Genomic DNA, 25,044 nt, shown 5'->3' on the forward strand with positions numbered 1-25,044 from the left:
ATTACGCGTTGGTCGGAGCTAGAAACACAAGCATCTTGCGGCACCTGCGACAACATTTGCAAATCTGTGTACGCAACCAATGAACAATTACTTGAGTCGAGATACTCATGAAAACCATCAACGAAAGAAAGTGGAAACCGGCGTCGACTGCGAACAAGACATACAGTACATATACCACAGTGGAATGCACACTCAACCTTAGTCATAGTCAATCTGGTTACATACAGTGGGCTGAGAAAGTCCAGTGACCATTTACTAAATATCTGTGTTTTGAAATGTATATACATCAACACACTAAGCATGAAGTGAGAGGCTGTTTGTGAAACGTACACATGATCTGTGGACGGGGTAAAGTGGCAGACATCAAAGGGGTCCGGAGAGAAAGATAAAAGTAGATCAGGTCATGGCCATAGAGAGAGGAGAGAGGCATGGAGGTAGAAATGGAGAGAGAGAGGGGGGGGGTGATAGGACTTGACAGAGGTGATAATGCTGAGGACAGTGGATGAGGGGATGGATGGTTGGATGGAGGGAGGGAAAAGTTAGGCCAGTCCCAGGCTGGGAGCGAGCTCAGGTGTGAGTTCTGAGGAGACACCTTCTGTTCGTCGATCTGCAGCCATGTGTGGACAGGAGACTGGGCCCCCAGACGGACATGGGCCTCTTCTTTGGCCCGATTAAATCCAGGTGGCCCAGGATGCCTGGCCCGGTCACTAAACCCCCCCCCCCCCCCTGTCATTGTGTTTAAAAAAACAGCCTTGGCCCAGATTCACCCCTCATGAAAGAAACAGGATAGATGAACATCGCAATGGGCATTAAGAAACGATGCCCATTTGAGTGTTTACAGCAGGGTTTCCCAAAACATGTTTTGTTTTTTTTCCATAGCACTACACAGCTGATTCAAATAATCAACTAATCATCAAGCTTTGGTCATTTGAATCGGCTGTGTAGTGTTACGGCAAAAACCAAAACGTGCACCCCCTGGGGTCCCGAGGACAGAGTTTGGGAAACGCTGGTTTACAGGGGTGTTAGAGAGGATCCGCTCTGAATTCTAATCAAACCTGCAACGTATTGCAGAACTTCTACAGAACATTAACTGCCATAGACAAATGAAGTTGCAGAAAAGCACGCCATCTTACTTGGCTTGACTGAAACGTGGATGTGGTTGTCCAGATTGAAATATTGCATTGGCTTGTAACAGGCCACCTTCCAACAGGTTGCACTGGCTCCCTTTGAGTTGTGTTTTACGCTGACATTTCAAACCGGTTTAAAACAAGCTGTCCATTGCAGACGGGAGAGGCAGAGGCTGCGGTGTTGCCATTTCCCGATGTGGATACGTACACACAAGGTCTCCCTACGGACCAAGTAAATGTGAGCACTTGGGTCTCAGCAGATTGCTATGGTTCAGGCTGAGATACAAAGGCAAAACGAGCACATGTTTATAGTCTTTACGGAAGTCTTTTTTTCTATATATATATATAAATGTCCTCGATGAGAGCTCTTACCTCCTGAGGTCTTTTGAACCGCTATTGAACTTCCATCGGCAAAGTTTATCGGAAGCCTGATAAGTCAAATTGATACCATCAAAGTCAATTACGCCATTCCTTACCACGCAACGATGGGTAACATCTTATTTTCTTATTTTTCTCGAACATTACCTATAACTGAGAAGGAATAAAATCACGACAACACCACCAGGAGAATGAACCCCTCCAGAAAAATATACTGAAAAAAAACAAAAAACAATGCTGAGCGCGCTCAAAAGGTATTTACATCACAGATCAAGTTCCTATATCTAAGCACGTTAAGTTACCTTTAGATACAGTTATGACGGCGAAGTCATTGTTGCCGCCGCCATTTCAGTGTCACTGTGGAAATTACAAGTGAAGGCGTCCCCTGGAGAGGAGGGTGAACCTGTCAGACTGGGGAGCAGACATACGTTCAAAACACCACCAGAACAACACACAGCATCTCCATATGTGTAAGATCTTAACCGTCACCTGTCCTTGTGTGTGTGTGTGTGTGTGTGTGTGTGTGTGTGTGTGTGAGATCAGCAACAGAGCTTACCAATGCATTAAAGAAGGGACCCTGGCATATAATTATTCTAAAAGAAAAACACACACTCACACCTCCCCCTTCTCGTCGCCCACATTTGCATTAAGTCCATATGTCTGAATTCAGAAACACTAACGATTATTGTATGCATTAAGTAAGCGGTCACAATGAGCCTTCCACCTTTCTTTCAGCCATTAGTCTATATAGCGAGCTGATAAGAATTACACAAAATCTTACTAAAAGCATGCGATAAAACATTTTATTCAATGTCAACGTGATAGATCCTGTGTGTGACTGAATGCCTATGATGACCAATGATTGAAAGATGCCTATATAAAATGTTATCACTAGAGGGTGAATATCCTATACAGGAAGTTTCAACTTCGTTAGCTGTACTATTGAGTGAACTGACCTTCTCAGCAGCTTCTGAGAGTCTTACGGTAAAAAAAAAAACACAAACAAAACCCCCCATTGAAAACAGTGTAGTAATTAACTCATTCTTATTTAGCGTCATGAGTTCAATGCTATGATCCCAAACAGAAAAAGAGTAATCTAGCCCGGCACAATGACGACAAGTCCTGGGATCGATAGATGTCTGGTACGTCTGACTGAAAAGACAAAGGTTAAGGGCTGTATTAAAATGAGTTCCATGAACATATCTGACAAAGCACAAGGACAACAATCCAAGTCAACCCGCTCCTACCGAGCGGAGCCTTTCAATAGTGTTTTCAAATGAAGCGAACATGTTTTCCCCAAAGCTATTAACGAGGGGAGAGGTCAGGGAAAATAGTCTTGAAATATTGAGCATCACCTGATTAACTTCATATTTACTGGCATTATCTTGTACTTGTATTCTTTAATTGTGTTGCATAAATGCCTAAAAGCACTTTCATGCATTAAGGACATTGTATTCAGGTATTGTTTGATGTGTTAATAAAAAATATATAAAAAAATGGTTGCTAGAGAACGAGGCCAAGAAACGCTACAACCGTTCTCGGTGAGTGAAAAGAAATCAATCTCAACGCCGCATCACACCCGACTTGTAAACAAACTCGCTCAACCGCCATTGTACTGCACGTCACATTTCTTAACGTTAGGCTGTATAAACACTGCCATTCTACAGTTGTTGGAAATCAGGGGCTTATGTTGGGATATTTCAGTCCTTTCGTAGACCTAACCAGAGCTCTCCTAACAGGAGAAGGAGTTTGAACACAGTTCACCAAGCCTACACGGCTTACGTTGTATAGTGGGACTGAGAAATGTGAGGAAAGACTTCATTGTTCATTCTATCTATGTACCATCCTGATTTGACTAAAATAATTACAAGACGAGCTTGACAACACACTGGAAAAATCATGGAATTTAACTGAGGGCAATATAACTGACGGCGAACAGAAAACACACAAACAAACAGATTTTCTCAGAAAGCATGACAACAAAAACAAACAAAAAAACTCAGTGATAAATACATAACCAGTTCTTGTGAGTTGCCGCTTGTCTCTTTTCAGGAAGTATTTTCAGTCCAAATACTTTAACACAGCACACCTGTGTGTGTAGAGGCCCCGCTGTTACCTTCTGCAGACTGAGAAGAACCCAAAACCCGGGCTTACAGAACCTCCTACAGTGGCTCAAGGGCGCGGCCTATCTGCCGTACAGCAGAATGCACATGGAAAAACCCTCCCGTGCAGAGCCAGCCACCCATCCACTCACACACACACAAGGTATGTTCGTTACTACGGGAGTCAAACTGTTTGTACCGCCAAGGTTATGTTCTTTAACGGGAGGACAGAAAGACCAGACTGAAGTTCTGCAACTTGAAATTCATTTCAGACGAGTGCCAACTGTGATTTACATAAAAAAGGGAAAGTCACATTTTGATTGAGACCAATTAAGCTACTCTATTCGGTAGGACAATCTTTTTCACACATCTATGTCCCTCAAAAACTGTACTGCATTGTCATTCAAATTCACATTACGACAAAGAACGGAGTATCCAAACTGGAAAATGTTTGCTGGTGTACTTATCACAGCTATAGCAGGTGACATTCTGCTGTTCTTCACACCGTGTGCATGGGCCAGAAACAAACAGTCATATTGACAATAGAACGCAGTTCCATTCCAAGAATTTGGCAGTGTCGCAAACAACAACAAAACAACGACCCACACTAGTCATAACCTATTGTGTGTCTAGTTTCCAGCACTATGCTCCCATCTTACTATCCCTATCTCAGCTAGACACGCGGTGGTGGTGGCTGCTTGCACTTCAACCCGCCCTCCACCCCCCCCCCCCCCTACTTGTCTCCATAACCCCCCCCCCCAGACAAAAGCCTTGCTGTCCCACTGATTGGCAGATGGGGCGACCAGCTGACATCCCGGGCTGGGCCGTTTCATGTTCCCCGGGCGTCCTAAACGCGCGGGCGCCCTGTCCGTGGGCATCGGGTGGCCGAGGAGGAAGCTCTTTTGAGGGGCCGAGGGGGGAATCGTGGGGACCCGCTCCTCAGGGCGACCAGGAGGAGAGCAAACAGAGGGGACAGACGGCGATGCCTAATCATGTGTTTCTGAGGGTTAATGTGTTTAAAGTATTTGTACGTGTGTGGGTGTGTATGTGTGTGTATCGGTTTGTGTGTGTGTGCGGGTGTGTGTGTGAGTGTATAGGTGGAGAGGGGCTAATAACAGCGTTTAGGCCTGGTCTCTGTTACGTGACTGCATTCTACACTAGCCTTCACATATAATAAAACACACGGCAAACCTACTACACTAAAGTAAAGCTTGTTGGTTCCATATCATAGAAGATGCTCTCCACTGACCCACAGGAGTAAAGGGGTCGGAGGGCAAGATGCTAATTGGTGTATATTGAATTAATCAATACATAAAATAACAGGTGTAAATATACTGATCGCATTGCATCTCACTCCCCATGCATAGCTCTTTAAAAAAACATATTTCCTACTCTTTTCACTGGCATCAATTGTCTGTCATCAACGTGTCATTGTCATCAGAGGACTAGTATTGACGAGGTGGCACACTTCTCCCTCTCTGCCTCTCCTTTACTTAATTTCACTTCTTTCACCCCCTTCTCTTTAAAAAAAATATATATATTTCAGTGCCTCAGATGTAGCAGCTCTTTAAAGCGCCCATGGGGGCCCAGAGTCCTCGCTTTTGTCTCCCATTTCCTTCTGAAACGGTTCATTTTAACGCAATCCCGCTCATCCCTTTTCTGAGCCCTCTCTCTTCCTCTCTCTGTGTGTCACTCCGAGGTCAGTGCTGCACTTTCTGCTGTGCGTACAGGGAGGTATCTTTATAGTGGTTGTAACCTCGAAAGAACAGAAAAGAAGCTGGTTTGAAATAAAATGTCTACCTTTTTAAATGTGCTTTTTTTTTTTTTTAATGTGAGATAAGGCTTCATTATGAACAGGTATTACTATAAAATCAACATGTTTACCAACAATTACTCATTGTAAAGTGTAATATGAGCACTTAGTTTTTTTTCTCATAAATATTTGTTTTGTTTAAGTGGCCTTGTGTATCATTTATATCAACGTAATAATGAATGACAACGCTGAATTAAACATTGATCAGAATGGGTCTTTATACATTGTTGTATTATTAAACTGCCTCTCAATGTATTCATGTTTACATCAATCCAATGGATGATTTGTTGACCTTCCGTGGGTTTTATCCTTCTTTTGGTAATGTTGCCTTCTGCACTAAGAAGAAGAAATGCTCAGAGGTCTTTCCTTCCAGTCTAAGCTTCATAAGCTAATCATTACTTTAAGACTCTAGTTATGTCGATAGGAAGCCTGCTCTTTGTTGAAGCTCATCATTCTACTAAAAAGTCTAATTACTGTAGATCCACCGCTTTCTCTTAACACCGTTGATCCTTGTTAGCATCCACCGTGCAGACTAAATGGGCTGCTAACAGGATGCTATGCTAGCAGTAATAATGGAACTTAACTGGAGCAGGAAGTATTCTGTTCACTCCTGAATTCTGGATAAGCTACGTATGACGACTGGTCACTTTCATTTCTCACAAACGTCTCCCTAGCTTCATTCTTATATGGCCGCCTCGACGAGTCCATTTAACTTGAGCTAACGTCGCAAGTCGGATTCTTGCGAAAAACACCTGCGGACCTACAGACAGACAGACAAGCAAACACACAGATGAACCCCACACACACTCAAGTCTGTTGGTTGAGCTCTTGCATTGAGGGGTCTGTATGCTGGCTGGCCATTGTGTCGAGTCGGGCCTTTGTCTGTGCAGGCTGAAACCAGCGATTGCACCTTAGCTACCACAGTTCAAGCGTAAACACTTTTTGTGTGCCACAATACACACTGTTGCCAGTGGACCCCTAAATCCTTGGAACAGCTGAGTCCTAGGGTGTCAAAGATAATGACGATTTATTTCAATGTGAGGTTCTCATTGGCCCCCCCCACCAAAAAAAAGTTTTCCTCCCCTTCTCCTCCCTCAAACCGATTAAAATTAAGCCGTAAACATGTGAGGCAGGAATTAGCACATTTAGCGAGTCTCCTCTTCCCACATCGCATTTTCGCTCTGGAGCGGCTGACACCCGCAGCCAAACGCGGGTGCAATTTTAATGACTCGCGTCGTTTTTGAAGTCCACAAGAAAAAAGCGGCGCTCGCCGTTTGTGGCAGCGCTAGATATGGCGAGGCCACGGCCGGCCATGATTGGGGGGGAGGGGGGTGGTGGGGGGGGGGGGGGGACACACGCCTCCGACTCGGACTCGGGCTCTCGATAGGATCGGTGTCATTTTCCTCTCCACGATAAGACGCCTCGCTGACAAGGCCCGATTAGGAGAGAAAAAAAATCATTATTACGAGGCCTTTCATCCGCCGGGGGGGTTTACCGATAAACAGCTTACCGTGGGTAGATTTACTGAAAGCAAAATGTTAGGCTATACGTTAAGGCGTATATATGTCGGAAATACAGTTCCGGGCTATATTCCGTCTATATTTCTTAGAATTGATTTCTTTCCTTGAGACAAAAGACAAATACATTTCCCCCATAAAAAATATTTAATAAAAAAGGCCTCCTTTCTGCCTAACTGCAAACTCAAGCTGTGAAATATTTTAATCCCATCTCTCAGCGCCATGAATCAAACAATTATCAAATAACTTCCTATTCTTTTTGAAACGCCACAGCATTCAGATTTTATCAGACTACAAAAAACTAAAGTTATTGCATATGCTATACCTCGAGGAAATCCACTTTAGCAAACTGTCCTTATAAAAGACAAATGAATAAGAACATACTGAAATATTAAAATGACACTGTGCCACAGAATGAATAAGCTGAAGCAGAAGTGGAGATGGAGCCTGCACTCCTAAGAAAGGGATCTACAATGGCTATATCTCAACATAGACGGCACAGCGTATGTGTAAATGATCTAAATGCATTGTATTAATCAATTCACTACTTCCTGGATAAACGTCGCTCTATTATCTGGATGTGACACGCTAAATATTTAGTCTTAATACATTTTGGAAATACAAAAACTACCCCACCCTAGACCAGGTGAAGCACTTTATTGTTAATTTAGATTTAAAACCTTTTTATTAAAAAACATTGTATCACAGCGCCTCTCCTCTTTATAAAGATGTAATATAACTGTATGCATATATGAATAGCGTGAATATGAATATGCATATATGAATAGCGTGTAAATAGTTTCTTGGTGTCTTGACAATGTATTACTTTGTATTTTTCTGTAACATCTTTTGCTGTTATTGTCTATAACTGTTCTGTCATGCATTTTTATGTTTTATTTTTATATTTTTATGTTTTATGTGGACCCCAGAAAGAGTGGCTGTTGCATGTGCAGTAGCTAATGGGGATCCTAATACACTAAACTTCCTTCAAACAATGACAAAGAGGACCATGTAAACAACACCACAATATAAGCTATTCAAATTGAAATCAACAGATGAACAGAGTCGTAACTTACATTTTCACTATTATGAACATTATGAGGATAGAGAATATTAGACTTAAGTATACTATTTTGTGACTAACTAGATTCTCTGATAAATAACAAATGATACCAGTTAGCAGAATATTCCCTTTTTTTCTCTTTGCCCGAGACCCAATGTAGCAGGATTTGATACAATGATGCTAAATAGTATTGACAGATAGTTTGATTTTTTTTGTTCGATTTTGTCCTCTGTTACCAAATAGCACAAAACCCGTCAACATTAGTTATAGATGTGTTGTCTCATAAAAAGAGAACAAGAAAAGAAAATTCAATGTTGAAAGCCAGTTCCTAAAAAATATTTCTGGGTATTACTTGTTACTTGTTAGCTTGTTATGTAATTTGCTAAGTGTTTAGCCAAAAAGGATTTGAAGCGCAAGCATCACTTTGGAGGCTAAACACCAAAAGAATGATAAAGTCTGATCTTAAGACAGAACGGGGAGAAATTAAGAGAGTGAGAAGAGAAACAGAGAAAGAAAGGACTAAGATGGAGGGGGGAGATCGTGCAAGCCGGGGACAAGCGTGAGCCATGTTACTGAGACACTCCAGCACCCATGGACTCACAGCAAGTCTCAAAGCCATGCTTTGCTTCAAACGAGCGCCGAGGACTTTTTTTATGTTTACAAAACATATTTATTTATTTCTCCACCCCATCATTTATCTATTTAGTTATCTGTGTCCCCAACACCCTGTGCTCTGCCGCTGGAGTCATGTTCGATGACGACAATCAATGCTCTCTCCCTCCCTCTCCTCCCCTCGACTTTTAATACCGCTGCAGTTGGAAATCAAACTGCTCTAAAACAAATTGATCTAATCTGTAATACAGTTGTCACATCATCACAGGGTCCCTGCACGTCTGCCTTGGTGACAACTGCAGGGCTGCTTAGCTTAGCCCACGATGTCTGCCTACTGCTTTGTTGGTCGCTTCAATGATTTATCATAAAAAGCGAGGGAGATTGAGAGTGGGAGGGAGAGAGAGAGGGGAAGAAAAGGGTGAAAAAGAAAGGCTGTCGATTGAGTCATTGGCACCTTTGATTGACAAGGTCTAATCAGCTTATCTCAGTGCTAATAAAGTTGATGGCCTGCGGTGCTGCTCTCTGCCTGGCACAGAGTGAACTTTGGGCTGCCGAGGGGCCACCAGGGGCCAGGCCTCGACCCTCTCTGGTTATCTAAACAGGGCTGAAATCAATCCCTAATGAGCTGATTTCATTTTCCCCCATCGATCAGAGCCCCGACACCGGGGCCGCGAGCTGATGAGCGATCTCGGCCTCATCGCTGGCCCCTTGAGTTTCTCTTTTATTCGTTTTGCCCACTTTGTGGTTTGTTTCAGTTGCTTTGCTTTGTTTTCAACTGCTGAGCTTTAAAAGAGGAAAAGGGGGTTGACATTTTGGTGGAGCCAAGATTAGAGGCCTCTGTTTTTTTCTAATGATTAATATCCAATACATGTACAATAATATGCCTGTCATATCATATATGGGAAAAAATATTACTTCAAAACACTAAAGTGTGCCATCTAACATCATCATCATCAAATGTATTTATATAGCCCTTCTTACATCAGCTGATATCTCAAAGTGCTGTACAGAAACCCAGCCTAAAACCCCAAACAGCAAGCAATGCAGGTGTAACAAACATACACTGGTACACGCTAAACAAAACAAATTACTCCCAGAAGCATCTTAAGTTTAAACAGAGTGATTGTATCTCTTTTTTTCCCAAAAAGTCTTATTTTAGGTCAATAATCAATTGAGTACAGTGTGCACGTGTGTATAGTGTTCAGATATACTGTAAGTGTATGCACTTCAAAGGAAGCCCGTATTGTATTAATCGCCCCTCAGCAAACAAAACTAACTCTACCCTCTACCTCTCCAATTGATTCTAATCAAGGGGAGAGAGCACTTCAGTACATCTACAAAATGGAATCTGACATGCCATCCATCTCTAAACATGTCCAATCAGACCCCTCTCACATCTTCACAAAGTCAAATTGCGCCTCAGAATCTGACCTCTTTGATTTGGAGTCAGTCTACCCTCCTCACATTTTGGGCTTGCAGACACCCTTGATTCAAATGCGTTTAAATTGGCTAACTACATGCCCTCCTCCTGTACTTAGGGCTCTCTTTAAACAGGCTAGCCCTCCGTCTGCATGTTCATATGCGCGCCTTTTAAGTCTGTGCCCTCCACTAATGAAGTTCTATACTTTATTTATGAGACAAACAGAGGCTGGTTCTTAAGGGTGTGTGTGGTAAATAGCTTGGGATGTCCACAGAGCCTTCAATATCCCTCAAAGGGCTTTCAGTGCTCTTGGCAAGCCTGCGCTTTCCAAAATACACTGGAGAGTGTGAAATAGAAGAAGAAAAAAAACACAGTGCTCAAATAAATTCTCTAAAATGATATTCTGTGAAGACTCACCATTTCAAAAGAACTGAGAGGACGTCTTTTTTATAAAGTGACCTTATGGTACCCTGGCTTTTTTTCCATTTGTGGTCATTAAGTGGAATGTTATCGATGCCAAAGTAAAGGGGGGCAAGCAGCAGTTGGAGCTCCATCTTTTTTTTTCTGCCTTTGTTCAGTATCTCTCTTTGAAAGAAAAGAGAAACATTCTTTAAATATTTTTTTCTCCCCATTGGTCAATTACAGTACTTATGGGGCATAATTATATATTGTGTGGATTTGGAGGGCGACTTTGAATTATTGTAAAATAGCTACACTAACTGTTTTTCCACTAAGGATGCTTTAATTTTCCGTCCTAATAAGAGTTTGTTTCGTGTAACATCGTATATATGACCAGAGTAGGTCTTTGATTGGACAAACACAACGCACAATTTATTATTGTTTAACCCTTTTAAGACAATATCCATCCCGACAGTCAACATTTCAAAGCATATCCTTTATCCATTTTAAGCAATCTTAAAAATGTAGAAATGTTTATGCTTCAGAACGATGAATAATAGCCCGGTACATACTCGTATCATTATCTCTTTTAGTTTGAAAGCGAGATAACTGAATGGGGCATTTGCTAGGCCAAACAAGTGAATTGAGCACATGCACAAAATAAAACCTTTCAAAAATCTTCTGTGAATTTTGTCAACACTAAAATACAATGAAAAACATTAAACAAAATGACAACAAAACCAAAAAAATATCCATTAGCTGGATTGCCCCACTGAATTTCATGTCTTCTCGTGATGCTGTGATTGTCCACCGATGTAAATATGCAGTACGGGTTGTTGAAGCAGCATTGGTTGGCCACATAAATTCATGAACCACCTGGGATGAATGGCCGCTAGTCAACGTTTGTGTTCACAGTGCCTTTAGAAAGTATTCACACCCATTGACTTAATCCACATTTTGTTGTGTTACAGACAGAATTCAAAAATGTATTAAAATTGACACACAATACCCCATAATGACAAAGTGAAAACAAGGTTTACACATTTTTGCTAATTTATTGAAAATTAAAAACAAAAATATCTCATGTACATAAGCATTCACACCCCTGGGTCAATACATGTTAGAATCACCTTTGGCAGGGATTACAGCTCTGAGTCTTTTTGAGTAAGTCTCTAAGAGCTTTGCACACCTGGATTGTACAATATTTGCACATTATTACTTGAACAATTCTTCAAGCTCTGTCAAGTTCGTTGTTGACCATCACTCCACAGCCATTTTCAAGTCTTGCCAATGATTTTCAAGACGATTTAAGTCAAAACTGCAACTAGGCCACTTAGGAACATTCAATGTCTTCTTGGTAAGCAACTCCAGTGTATATTTGGCCTTGTGTTTCAGGTCATTTTCCTGCTGAAAGGTGAATTTGTCCCCCAGTGTCTGTTGGAAAGCAGACAGAACCAGGTTTTCCTCTAGGATTAGCTCTATTCAGTTTCTTTTTATTCTAAAGAACTCCTCAGTCCTTGCCGATGACAAGCATACCCATAACATGATGCAGCCACCATCATGCTTGAAAATATAAAGAGTGATGTATTGTATTTGCCCCAAACAGAACGCTTTTTATTCAGGACTTAAAGTTAATTTCTTTGCAGTTTTACTTCAGTGCTTTGATGCAAACAGGATGCCTGTTTTAGAATATTTTTATTTTGTATTATTGTTACCGATCTACACTTATTTGCGAGGCATTGGAAAACCTTCCTGGTCTTTGTGGGTCAATCTGTGTTTGAAATGCACTGCTCGACCGAGGGACCTTAGAGATAATTGCATGTGTGGGGTATAGAGATGACATAGTCATTCAAAACTCCATGCTATGTAAGCTCATTTTTACTCCTGAACTTATTTAGGTTTGCCATAAGAAAGAGTTTGAATACTTATTGACTCAAGACATTTCCGCTTTTCATTTTCGATTCATTTCTAAAAACATAATTCCACTTTGACATTATGGAGTACTGTGTGTAGACCAGTGACACAAAATGTCAATTTAATAAATGTTTAATTCAGGCTGTAAACACAACAAAATTTTGAAAAAGTCGAGGGGTGTGAATACTTTTTGAAGACACTGCATTTCTCACATGTCTGGGGTCACAACACATTTGAGTTCTAAGATTGTTTGCTGTCTGTGGTCTGACAGTGTTCCCAACGTGATTCGGCTGTTGCCTCTCAGCGTTGGTTCTCCCAGAGCATTTGTCGTTTCAGGTTGTGCATCTGAGCGGAGGGCCGGGGCCGACAGGAGGGTGAGAGGGGGGTCACAGATTAAACACGAGGTGACAAAGGCTCACACCCCACCAAACCCCAAACAACTCACTGCTGGTGTAGACCTGAGCAGTGAGCAGTGTGTGTGGGACCAGGATAAACAACCATTGTTCTCAGTTAGCCTTACAAACAGAGCAGATGAGGGTTCAGAGGGCGCATGACTAGCCCTTACTGCGGAAAGTAATGGGCCCAGGAGGTATAGAACACGGGTAGAACACGGACCATTTCTTTAACACCAACCAACGCACTAGACAAACCATCAAAAAGAGCCATTCAACTGAAATACATGACTGAATGGAACCAAAATAGGGTCTGCCACAGAGTTCGACACCAGGAAAACAAGAATAATATAAGTCTCGGAGATCATCAGAGAATCATATGAAACGACATTTTTAAGCAGAGAATGCAGATTGTATTTATGAATTTGTGAGTTCTACTTACTGAACATCAAAAGGCAGTGGTCTGTGCACCCCTTTCTCGACGTGAATGATTAAATCTGTCGATGTCACACGCGCGCCATTCCTCCATTATAGTGTAAATGAACAAACTTTTTCAAAACTACAGCGGAAGCCACAGAAAGCCAGTTGATACTTCAAGAATGAGCTTTGATATCTCTCTAAGGAATACACTGTGACTCAATAATGTTGTGACTGTCAGGAGGAGAAAAAACGAATAACTGGTTTAATCTATTTAAAATCCAAATGAGATAATTTCTCCATATTTAAAGATAAAAAAACTAACCTTGGTAATGAGGAAAACACATGACTTTCTGTTCTAGATGGCCATGTATTCAGTGACGTTTATTGTGCTTTGTTTGGGTCTCTAAATGAAGAACTAGTGGAGGAAACGCTGATGTTGTTTATTTCAGTAGACCCGTCTTTTTGGCGCTATAAAAAAACAACTCACACACGCGCAGATGCAGGGGAGAAGAAGAGCGTGTGTTTTTCCCAGGAGCCAAACGAGGAGCAGCGGCGCCTGCTCTGTCGCCTGTACACCTCTCTCTCCCTTGCTTGCCTTTGATGTGCTCGTGAAAATGTCACCAGTCGTCAAGGAGTTTTTTCCTCTCTCTCTATCCACCTCACGTACGAGCGAGACAATTTGCTGTCGCTCAGTCACCCCCCCCCCACCCCCCCTTTCCATCCAAACAGAATGCATACCGGTTTCCACTGCTATCTGGTAGCCAGCTTCGAGCCTCCGAGATGACCTTTCCAGCTTCTCTGTGTTGTCCAACAGATGTGCTCTCTAAAACAAATTGGAGAAAAAACGACACAGAAAAATTATGATTGAGAGGGCTGGGAAGCGTTTCAGAGAAACATCTCAACACTGTCACCAAACACAGACCACCACTACATTCTTCATTAACAACCATGTGTAGCCAGTGAAATATCGGTAACATGCATGTTGAGTTGGGGGGGCATATCGCACAGTTGTTACTGAAAAAAAATTAAATATGAAAACTATAAGTACGATAAAGTATCTATTCTTATTCAATATTAAAATGAGAATCGCCAGAAGGTCCTTCTCTTTTTAAAAAAAATGTATTTCCCCTCGTCTTGTTCAGAGCCTACTGCAAGTAATTACTTCACATTTAGCGTGGAGGGCAAAGTTGAGGGAGGGAGGAAGAGCTAATTGAGATGTAATAAATGATCATTTGCAGCTTTCAAGTTCAAAAAAATAACCTGTCAAGGCGATGGCTCTGGAATTAAGGAGAAAACCCTCATTAAAGTGGAAATCAAACACATTTACTCTCCTAATGTATTTGGTTATGGAACATAAGATATTGCTTTCTAGAAATGTCTACTGGTGTGGCAAATGGATGATGACTGACCAAGTAGACCACTTCAGGAGGCGACCATAGGACCATATCATGCCAATGAATTTGGAAGTGTGTTACGTAGAAAGTGAGTACAGAAATGCAACATTAGCCTAACATAATTACTGAAGGCTGAATACACAGAAAGCACTAAAACAAATAGCAAAACACACAACACACACATCAGCGACATGTACCATGCAATCATATAAACAGGGACCAGTGACATCCTAAACAAATGGACGCTGAGATATATTGACAATAATGGATTATAGGTACTCTGAAACAGCATGTGCAAACATGCCATGCTAAGCAGGTCTATACCGGTGCTGACCAGTTAGTATTGGCCACTTACAATACTAGATTATCCTTGTATAGACTAACAGTAATCCTTACAACCACGAGTTCCAGTTCCAGAATACATCTTCACAACAGCATATCAAGCCTTGTACACAGTATGTTGACTTACTCATTAGGTATCAACAACTGACAAGGCTGCCCATTGAAACGATATACAGCAGTTCTAAAAAGGGGTATCAAGGTACTTTGTGTTTCTTAAATAAGCTAGTGATTGATTTGATCATTTTTCAAAGACAGAGGCGTTTTGTTTATCGAGACACTGGTCGGAGTTGTCATAGAATATTACATTTGGCATTCAACATTCAACAATATCAGTGAATGACATGGCCAACATCCACCCCGAGCCGTTCTCTTCTGGAAGACAGGTCGTTCCGTTTGATTTCAATCCCTGTTTTGACCGCATCCCTTTTCCATTTGAACAAAACTTTCCATACATATTGGGCCCCTGTTATAAGTGGTTGAGTAGTGAGTCATAAACCACAACAACAAAAAATTATCTGCAAATACAGATCCCAGTCTGTAAATATGCCCGTGTAGTTTCACAAACATATGTCATGATCTAAAAGCATACGAGTCATCGTTAACAAAAAAACAAATGATGATTAGCAAATACATTCGTTGAATTAAGAGCACATTTTTGAAATGGGACAGCATTTGTGACCTGCATTTTATGTACACTGAACAAAAATATAAAACGCAACATGTAAAGTGTTGGTCCCATGTTTCATGAGTTGAAATAAAAGATCCCAGACATTTTCCATACGCACAAAAAGCTGTCTCTCAAATGTTGTGCACAAATTTGTTTACATCCCTGTTAGTGAGCATTTCTTCTTTGCCAAGATAATCCATCCACCTGACAGGTGTGACATATCAAGAAACTGATTAAACAGCATGATCATTACACACGTGCACCTTGTGCTGGGGACAATAAAAGGCCACTAAAATGTGCAGTTTTGCTGCACAACACAATGCCACAGATGTCTCACGTTTTGAGGGAGTGTGCAATTGGCATGCCGACTGCATTAATGTCCACCAGAGATGTTGCCAGATAATTGAATGCTCATTTCTCTACCAAAAGCCGCCTCCAAAATCGTTTTAGAGAATTTGGCGTCCAACCGGCCTCACAATAGCAGATCACGTGTATGGCGTCGTGTGGGTGAGTGGTTTGCTGATGTCAACGTTGTGAACACAGTGCGTCATGGTGGCGATGGGATTATGGTATGGGCAGGCAGGCATAAGCTACAGACAACGAGCACAATTGCATTTTATCAATGGAAATTTGAATGCACAGAGATATCGTGATGAGAGACTGAGGCCCATTGTTGTGCCATTCATCCACTGCCATCACCTCATGCTTCAGCATGATAACGCAAAGCCCCATGTTGCAAGGATCCGTACACAATTTATGTTAGCTGAAAATGTCCCAGTTCTTCCATGGCCTGCATAGCAGACATGTCACCCATTGAGCACGTTTGGAATGCTGTGGATCGACGTGTACGACAGCGTGTTCCAGTTCCCAACAATATCCAGCAACTTCACACAGCCATTGAAGATAAGTGGGACAGCATTCCACAGGCAACAAATCAACATCCTGATCAGCTCTCTGCGAAGGAGATGTGTCACGCTGCATGAGGCAAATGGTGGTCCCACCAGATACAGACTGGTTTTCTGATCCACACCCCTACATTTCTTTTGTGACCAACAGATGCATATTTGTATTCCCAGTCATGTGAAATCAATAGATTAGGACTTTATTTATTTATTTCAATTGACAGATTTCCTTATATGAACTAAAATCTTTGAAGTTGTCCAATTTATATTTTTGTTCAGTATATTTGTGACTAATTACATTTGTGAGTTGCTTCCCCCATTTCCTTTCCTTGTTTCCTTTCCTAGACCCATTTATTTCCCACCTTTCATAGATTAATTTCCTCCTTTGCTAGGAAAGGGAGTTAGGAAAAGAAGAAAGGAAATGGTGCTAGGAAAGGAAACAAGGAAAGGGAGCTAGGAAAGCTAAGGAGGGGAGGAATGGAAGGAAAGGGAGAAAAGAAATAGGCTAAGAAAGGAGAAAAGGAGGCGAGGAAAGGGTGCTAGCGAAGGAATGAGAGCAACGAGGAAAGAAAGATAGAATTTTCAAATATATTTTTTAAAGATAACTGAAGATGTCCAAATCTGGATGCCAGATCATTAATCTGCACAATTTGACCGTAAAACACAACTCACAAACGTAAAGAAAGACACAAATGCGTAAAATGCTGGTCACAAATGTAATCAATCTGTGGAGTCACAAATGTTGTCACATTCACAAAAACATATTTAACCACTGTCGTGTTCGCAAAGCTAGAAATATGTTTTGTAAAATGAGCTGCGTTAATAAAAAAATAAAAAAAACTGTCTTGCATTTATTTGCTAATCACCACATTCAATGTCATTGTATTATTACATTATAAAAATGGTCCTAACAAGCCATTCAGATAGTTATGCGGAAAAGTCACAGTCAAGGGCTGTACCATCTTTTATAATAACCTGAACTCAATTATACATCTAGGCCTACATATAGGTAATTTGCCTTGGGATTCTCCAGTCTTTCAGTAGTCATGTCTTTACTGAACCTACATGTGTGACGTTTTAAACCCTTTTAACACGAGTTATGTTATGCAAGCCCAACAAGGCTACCATAGACGTACCATAGATCCACCACTCAGATGAATGGTAACTCTCTGAAAGGGGTTTCCACCCGTTTTGAAAGAGAGAGAGGAGCACTGGAATCTCTAGTTCTAGTTAACCTGTCAAAAATGTGTACCAGCTAATCACTCCAAGGAAATAAAATAGATGAAATAAGACGACATCCCACTTTTCAAACTTTGACAATCAGAGGGATGGGAACAGAGAAGAAGAAAAAAAAAAAGGCCTTTTTTTTTTTCACCCGTGTTCTCCTTGCTGGTTGACAGATGTCATTTAAAACTGCAGAAATACTTTTAATAGTTAAAGGGAGGGAGGGGCGGAGGATGTTGGTGGGAGAGAGTGAGGTGGAGAGAAGGAGGGAGGGAGGGAGAGAGAGAAGGGGGTTAGCGGGTGGTGGGTGGCTGGGTGTGCAGTGTGATGGTGGTGTGCCGATGCGCGCCGTGCAGGGAGAGAGAAGGGAGTCAGCTCGGCTTAATGAGCCCCTATGGATCAGCGGAGATGGAGGGGACGTATTGACATGCAACGCTTAAGCTAATACACCTAGACCATGGCTGTGCCTGTGTGCCTCGGAGCACAAGGAAGCCGGGGATACTGACAGAGTAGCTCACTCCCCCGTTCTTCAAAGAGCTCAAGTGATTAGTATGTTATCATTACCATTGGAAACGTGATTTTCCTATTCCCTCTCGGCAAAGGTGACACGTCTCGGGGAGACGGCCAGCAGACTCGCTGCGGTGAAAAGCCACTTCAAAGCATTTCCCTGAATTTCTCTCTCCCGCTATCTCTCTCTCCCTCGTTCTGTCTACTTTTCGGTGGGGGGGTTATTCGGGGATGTGCTGGTGGTAGCGGTTGTGAGTTGGGGTGGGAGGGGGGTCATTAGAATAATGTGCCCAGCCAGGTTTGACGCTGACGTAACCTGATGGAAGGGGTGAGAGTGCAGCCCAGCCGGCACAGATCCAGTAACGACACCACATCACCGGTCATATGACGACTTCAGCCAGAGATATAAACCAACCAACAGGAAAGTAACCAAAAGTGAGTGGACACCTGCTAGTCGAACATCTCATTCCAAAATCAAAGGCATTAATATGGCGTGGGTCCCACCTTCGCTGCTATAAGGGAAGGCTTTCCACTAGATGTTGGAACACTGCTGCAGGGACTTGCTTTCATTCAGCCACAAGAGCATTTGTGAGGTCTGGCACTGATGTTTAGGACCGGCTCGGCGTTCCAATTTGATGGGGTTGAGGTCAGTGCTCTCAAGTTCTTCCACACCGATCTCAACAAACCATTTCTGTATGGACTTCGCTTTGTGCACGGTGGCATTGTCATGCTGAAACAGGAAAGGGTCTTCCCCAAACTGTTGCCACAAATAAGGAAGCACAGAATTGTCTAGAATGTCATTGAATGCTGTAGCATTAAGACTTCGCTTCACTGAGCCTCCCGAGTGGCGCACTGCATCCCAGTGCTAGAGGCGTTACTACAGACCCACGTTCATTCCCGGGCTGTGCCACAACTGGCAGTGGCCGGGAGTCCCATAGGACGGCGCGCAATTGGCCCAGCATCGTCCAGGTTAGGGGAGGGTTTGGCCGGTGGGGCTTTACTTGGCTCATCGCGCTCTAGTGACTCCTTGTGGCAGGCTGGGGGCCTGCAGGCTGACCCCGGTCACCAGTTAAGCGGTGTTTACTCCAACACATTGGTGCGGCTGGCTTCCGGGTTAGGCTGGCAGGTGTTAAGGAGCGTGGCTTCCGGGTTAGGCTGGCAGGTGTTAAGGAGCGTGGCTTCCGGGTTAGGCTGGCAGGTGTTAAGGAGCGTGGCTTCCGGGTTAGGCTGGCAGGTGTTAAGGAGCGTGGCTTCCGGGTTAGGCTGGCAGGTGTTAAGGAGCGTGGCTTCCGGGTTAGGCTGGCAGGAGTTAAGGAGCGTGGCTTCCGGGTTAGGCTGGCAGGAGTTAAGGAGCGTGGCTTCCGGGTTAGGCTGGCAGGAGTTAAGGAGCGTGGCTTCCGGGTTAGGCTGGCAGGAGTTAAGGAGCGTGGCTTCCGGGTTAGGCTGGCAGGAGTTAAGGAGCGTGGCTTCCGGGTTAGGCTGGTAGGTGTTAAGGAGCATGGCTTCCGGGTTAGGCTGGCAGGAGTTAAGGAGCGTGGCTTCCGGGTTAGGCTGGCAGGTGTTAAGGAGCATGGCTTCCGGGTTAGGCTGGCAGGTGTTAAGGAGCATGGCTTCCGGGTTAGGCTGGCAGGTGTTAAGGAGCGTGGCTTCCGGGTTAGGCTGGCAGGTGTTAAGGAGCAACTACCAGCTGAGCCGTTGTTGCACCAAGACATTTCCACTTCACAATAACAGCACTTACAGTTGACCGGGGCAGCTCTAGCCGGTCAGAAATTTGACTAACTGACTTGTTGGAAAGGTGGCATCCTATGACGGTGCCACGTTGAAAGCCACTGAGCTTCTCAGTAAGGCCATTGATCATTTCAGTAAGGCCGGGTGTGGCTGAAATAGCCAAATCTACTAATTTGAAGGGGTGTCCACATACTTTTGTATATATAGCGAACTAGGCGGCAAACTAGGGTGGTCCTCATACATGAAACAGTTATCAAATGCATTTGTAGGTATGAGTACTAAACAGGTCCCAAATCCATAACCTAATATCTACATTTGAAAACAACAAATAAAAAAATTAAAACACAACTTTACCTGTACAACCATCTCTCTACTTATGCAATGGGACAAGAGGACGGACTAAGGGCAGAATTTCTCCCATCAGAAATGTGATTGTGCGTTTCCCTAAGCCACCCAGTCAGTGCCAGAATCTTCCCTGCTACTCATTTAAAAAATGTGCCAAGTTACTGGCCACTCCTGGTGAGCTACAACAGACAATATCAAGCCTTTACCCCTGTGGCTTTGACAGAGGAGCCGAGTCACCAAAACATCACAAGAATAAACACACAAACACGTGCACTCATACGAGCAGACACACATAGGGATGCATATACACAGACGCATACACATTGACCTATAAATAAATACCTGCCATATACCGTACCTCCTAAAGAAATGATAATGGCCCGTTATCGAAATAATTGTTCTTCTTCTTCTCATGCAGCTAAACATCAAATGATTTAAAAACAGTCCATGATAAATATTGTGCGTCTGCGAGTGCATTGGTGCGCGCCCCTTCCCCATTTCCGCATATGCCTTTTTATCTGACACCTACATTTGAAACAAAGACCTTCTTAGGAACTATAAAAATTGGATTTGTTTTTGTTTTGTTTTTTTTCCCGTGGAGAACCGCACTTCAGTTGTAAGTTATTAACAGACAGCCCCAGAACAATGCAGCTGCAGCTCAAAAGAATTTCTTCCTTCCATTTTCTGCTGCCTTTTATTAAATATCAAACACCAGCGGTTACTATCACCATTTTCCAAAGTTCAGATGATTCCTTATTATTTCAATAAGGGGGGAGAGTCGAAGTGAATACTGATGACAGCTGTGATTCAGACTGACTGTGTGATCTTCTCTGCGGTTTGTTTGGGACTTGTAAGACGAGGAATTACAAGTGTCAAACAGCTGTGAATATGGGTGCTAAATATTTAAACATGTTTTCCAGCTGAGGAAAAAGTATAGTTTTTAAAAGGGGGCTTAAGTGTATATAAGCTGCGCCAGTCTTTGATTCAAAAGCAGGAAGAACGGGAGGAAAAAGGAGTCGACAGAAGGGTTGAGATGGTGAAGAGGGCGCGAATCAAACCAAATTAAATAGCAGTGCGTTCCAAAGGGGAAGAACAGGTGAGGTAACGAAAGGTGTCTCCTGACCTGGGGCAACTGGGAAAAGCACTGTGTGGAAAAGCACTGTGTCAAGGTGGAGGGAAGGGGAGACAAAAGCAAACGAAAAGAAGTCTGGAGAGAACTGTAGTGAGGGTTCTAAATTATGAATGGACCTGAATGGAGGCTTTGATAGAAATAGTATGAAATACAACAAAAACATTCACAAATGCTAAGAATCCTGCATATACACATTCACAGACGCCCTTAAAACACAAGCACACACACAGGTTCAGACAACAACCTCTCCCTCAATGATAGTAAGACAAAGGAGCTGATTGTGGACTATAAGAAACGGAGTTCCGGGCACGACCCCATTCATATTGATGGGACTGTAGTGGAGCGGGTTGAGAGCTTCAAGTTCCTCGGTGTCCACATCACTAAGGATCTATTGTGGTCCACACACACCAAGACAGTCGTGAAGAGGGCATGACAACACCTCTTCCCCCTCAGGAGGCTGAAAAGATTTGGCATGGGTCCTCAGATCCTCAAAAAGTTCTACAGCTGCACCATTGAGAGCATCTTGACTTGCTGCATCACCGCTTGGTGTGGCAACTGCTTGGCATCCGACCGCAAGGCACTACAGAGGGTAGTGCATATGGCCCAGTAGATCACTGGGGGCGAGCTCCCTGCCATCCAGGACCTCTATACCAGGCGGTGTCAGAGGAATGCCCCTAAAGATTGTCAAAGACTCCAGCCACCCAAGTTATAGACTGTTTCCTGCTACCGCACGGAAAGCAGTACCGATGCACCAAGGCTGGAACCAACAGAACCCTGAAGAGCTTTTACCCCCAAGACATAAGACTAAATAGTTAGTTCAATAGTTAACCAAATAGCTACCCGGACAACCAGCATAGACCCTTTTTGCACCATTTCTTTTTTGCTTTCACATACGCTGCTGCTACTGTTTATCATCTATCCTGTTGCCTAGACACTTTGTTCCTAGTTATTTGTACACACCTGGATCTACCTCAATTACCTCGTACCCCTGCACATCGACTCAGTACTGGTAACCTGTGTATATAGCCCAGATTTTGTTACTCATTGTGTATTTATTATTACATGTTATTACTTTTCTACTTTTCCTAAATGTTCTCTCTCTCTGCATTGTTGGGAAGGACCAGTAAGTAGGCATTTCACTGTTAGTCTACACCAGTTGTTTACTAAGCATGTGACGAAAACATTTGATTTGACAGAGGAAATGCAAATATCATGTTGCCTAAAGCGATGCTCCAAAAGATTTGCTTAAGCATGGCCAATTCATCTTTATAAGCATATTTTTGTTTATCACAACAAAGCAACAATGGATAGCAATAGATATTCCTGTGGACAATTAAGAATGTGTCTTGTTCTTGTTTCTGAATGACAATTGAAAAGAGGAATCTGGTCAGCTAATAGAACGAGTGATGATCATTTTACTCTAGCAAGTTCACACAGACCTACACTGAGTGTACAAAACATTAAAAACACCTGCTCTTTTAAGGAATGATTTGTTAACCTTGAGACAATTGAGACATGGATTGTGCATTTGTTCTACTCAGAGGGTGAATGGGCAAGACAAAAGATGTGTCTTTGAGCGGGGTGTGGTAGTGGCTGCCAGGCACACAGGTTTGAGTGTGTCAAGAACTGCAACGCTGCTGGTTTTTTTTCACGCTCAACAGTTTCCTGTGTGTATCAAGAATGGTCCACCACCCAAAAGGACATCCAGACAACTTGACACAACCGTGGGAAGCGTTGGAGTAAACATGGGCCAGCATCCCTGTGGAATGCTTGACACATTGTAGAGTCCATACCTCGACGAACTGAGGCTGTTCTGAGGGCAAAAGGGGGTGCAACTCAATGTTAGGATGGTGTTCCTAATGTTTTGTACACTCAGTGTATATCGCTAATAAACCTACATCAGAAGAAACAACCGCCGTTTGCGGTCGGTTTGAATATAAATGGTGAATGCAATGTTTGAGCGTACCAAACTGAACTCCAATCAGGTCATACATTACATCTCATGTCAGCCCATGTGGTCTTTCACCAGCTATCAAGCAGCCCATGGCCGCCAACCACGCTGACTCCCAGTCAGTGTTCATTTGGGTTCAAACCAGAAGGGACAATTCACTCCCCTCGACTGTCAGTCTCATCATATAAAACCAAGCACTCTGCCTATTCAACGGTATCCTGTAAGAAACGTATTGAACGGCGGAGTAGCAATGGCGGGGGGCGGCATCAAGGGGTCCTGCTGACGGTGCTAGATTGTTGAGCGAGGATTGCAGATAGGAGATCCTCTCTCTGATCACATTACAGTGATAAAGCTTCCACAGGCCACATGTTACACAAAACCATATTACAAAGTCAAAGATATGTACTGTACAGGCAGGCCAACATAAACACAAAAGCTGGAGGATAGAAAACTTTGAGGCAAGATCATTTTGAGCCTTCAAAGACATTTCAACAAATCAAAATCGTCACATGCTCAGTCAACAACAGGCGAGGACTAACAGTGAAAGTCTTACTTACGGGACCCTCCCACCAAAACAGAGAGAAAAATGGAAAAATAATAACAGTAGGAATAAATACAGAATGAGTAACGATAACCTCGGCTATATACACGGGGCACCAGTACCGTGTTGATGTGCAGAGGTACGAGGTAGACATGTACATATAGGTAGGGATAAAGTGACTAGCCAACAGGATATATATTAAACAGTAACAGCAGCGTATGTGATGAGTCAAAGGGGACTGCAAAAAGGGTCAATGCAGATAGTTAAATAGTTAACCAATAGCTACCCGGACTATTTAGCAGTCTTATGGCTTGGGGGTAGAAGCTGTTTAGGGTCCTGTTGGTTCCAGACTTGGCGCATCAGTACCGCTTGCCGTGCGGTAGCAGAGAGAAAAGTCTATGACTTGGGTGGCTGGAGTCTTAGAAAATGTTTAGAGCCTTCCTTTGACACCACCAGGTAAAGAGGTCCTGGATGGCAGAGAGCTCGGCCGCAGTTATGTACTGTGCTGTACGCACTACCCTCCGTTAGCGCCTTGCGGTCGGATGCCAAGCAGTTGCCGTACCAAGCGGTGATGCAGCAGGTCAAGATGATCTCAATGGTGCAGCTGTAGAACTTTTTAAAGATCTGAGGGCCCCTGCTGAATCTTTTCAGCCTCCCGAGGGGGAAGCGGCATTGTCGTGCCCTCTTTACGACTGTGTTCGTCTGTGTGGACCATGATAATTCCCTTAGTGAGGTGGACACCGAGGAACTTGAAGCTCCCGGCCTGCTCCACTACAGACCCGCCGATGTGGATGGAGGCGTGCTCGGCCCTGCATTTCGTGTAGTCCACAACCTTTGACCTCCTCCCTGTAGGCTGTTTCACCATCGTCAAAGTCTCATTAGATGCCGTATTGCTAAATGAAATGATCGATGAAATGATCAAATAAGCCAGAAAAAAAAGCACCAATCCAGAGTGTATTCATTGATTACATTGAAATATCGTAAAGAAGGTATCTAACTAATATCTTAATTATACTGATAACCAGGGATGAAAGTAGATTAAAAAGACAGTGAATACGCACACTCATCGGGCATATGGCCGACGCTGGTACCAATAAGATAGGCTACTGTTCGCTCATTTAAGTTAAGAATTTTGATAACTTGAAGACATATTG

At 43.0% G+C, this 25,044-nt stretch overlaps 1 protein-coding gene across 6 annotated transcripts in view; it reads right to left on the reverse strand.

Annotated features, from left to right (window-relative positions):
- The window catches only part of LOC115201085 (vesicle transport through interaction with t-SNAREs homolog 1A), a 171,104-nt gene that overhangs the window by 92,610 nt on the left and 53,450 nt on the right, over positions 1-25,044 (reverse strand). For 5 of the 6 annotated variants that reach the window (XM_029764359.1, XM_029764361.1, XM_029764362.1 and 2 more), the window contains one exon: positions 13,896-13,980. In XM_029764359.1, the coding sequence (XP_029620219.1) occupies positions 13,896-13,980 (85 nt within the window). Of the gene's footprint in view, positions 1-12,456; positions 12,691-13,895; positions 13,981-25,044 lie in introns of those variants that run through there. The other variant, XM_029764364.1, reaches the window with a different exon arrangement.

Source organism: Salmo trutta, chromosome 10, assembly GCF_901001165.1.
Source record: "Salmo trutta chromosome 10, fSalTru1.1, whole genome shotgun sequence".
Lineage (NCBI taxonomy): Eukaryota > Metazoa > Chordata > Actinopteri > Salmoniformes > Salmonidae > Salmo > Salmo trutta.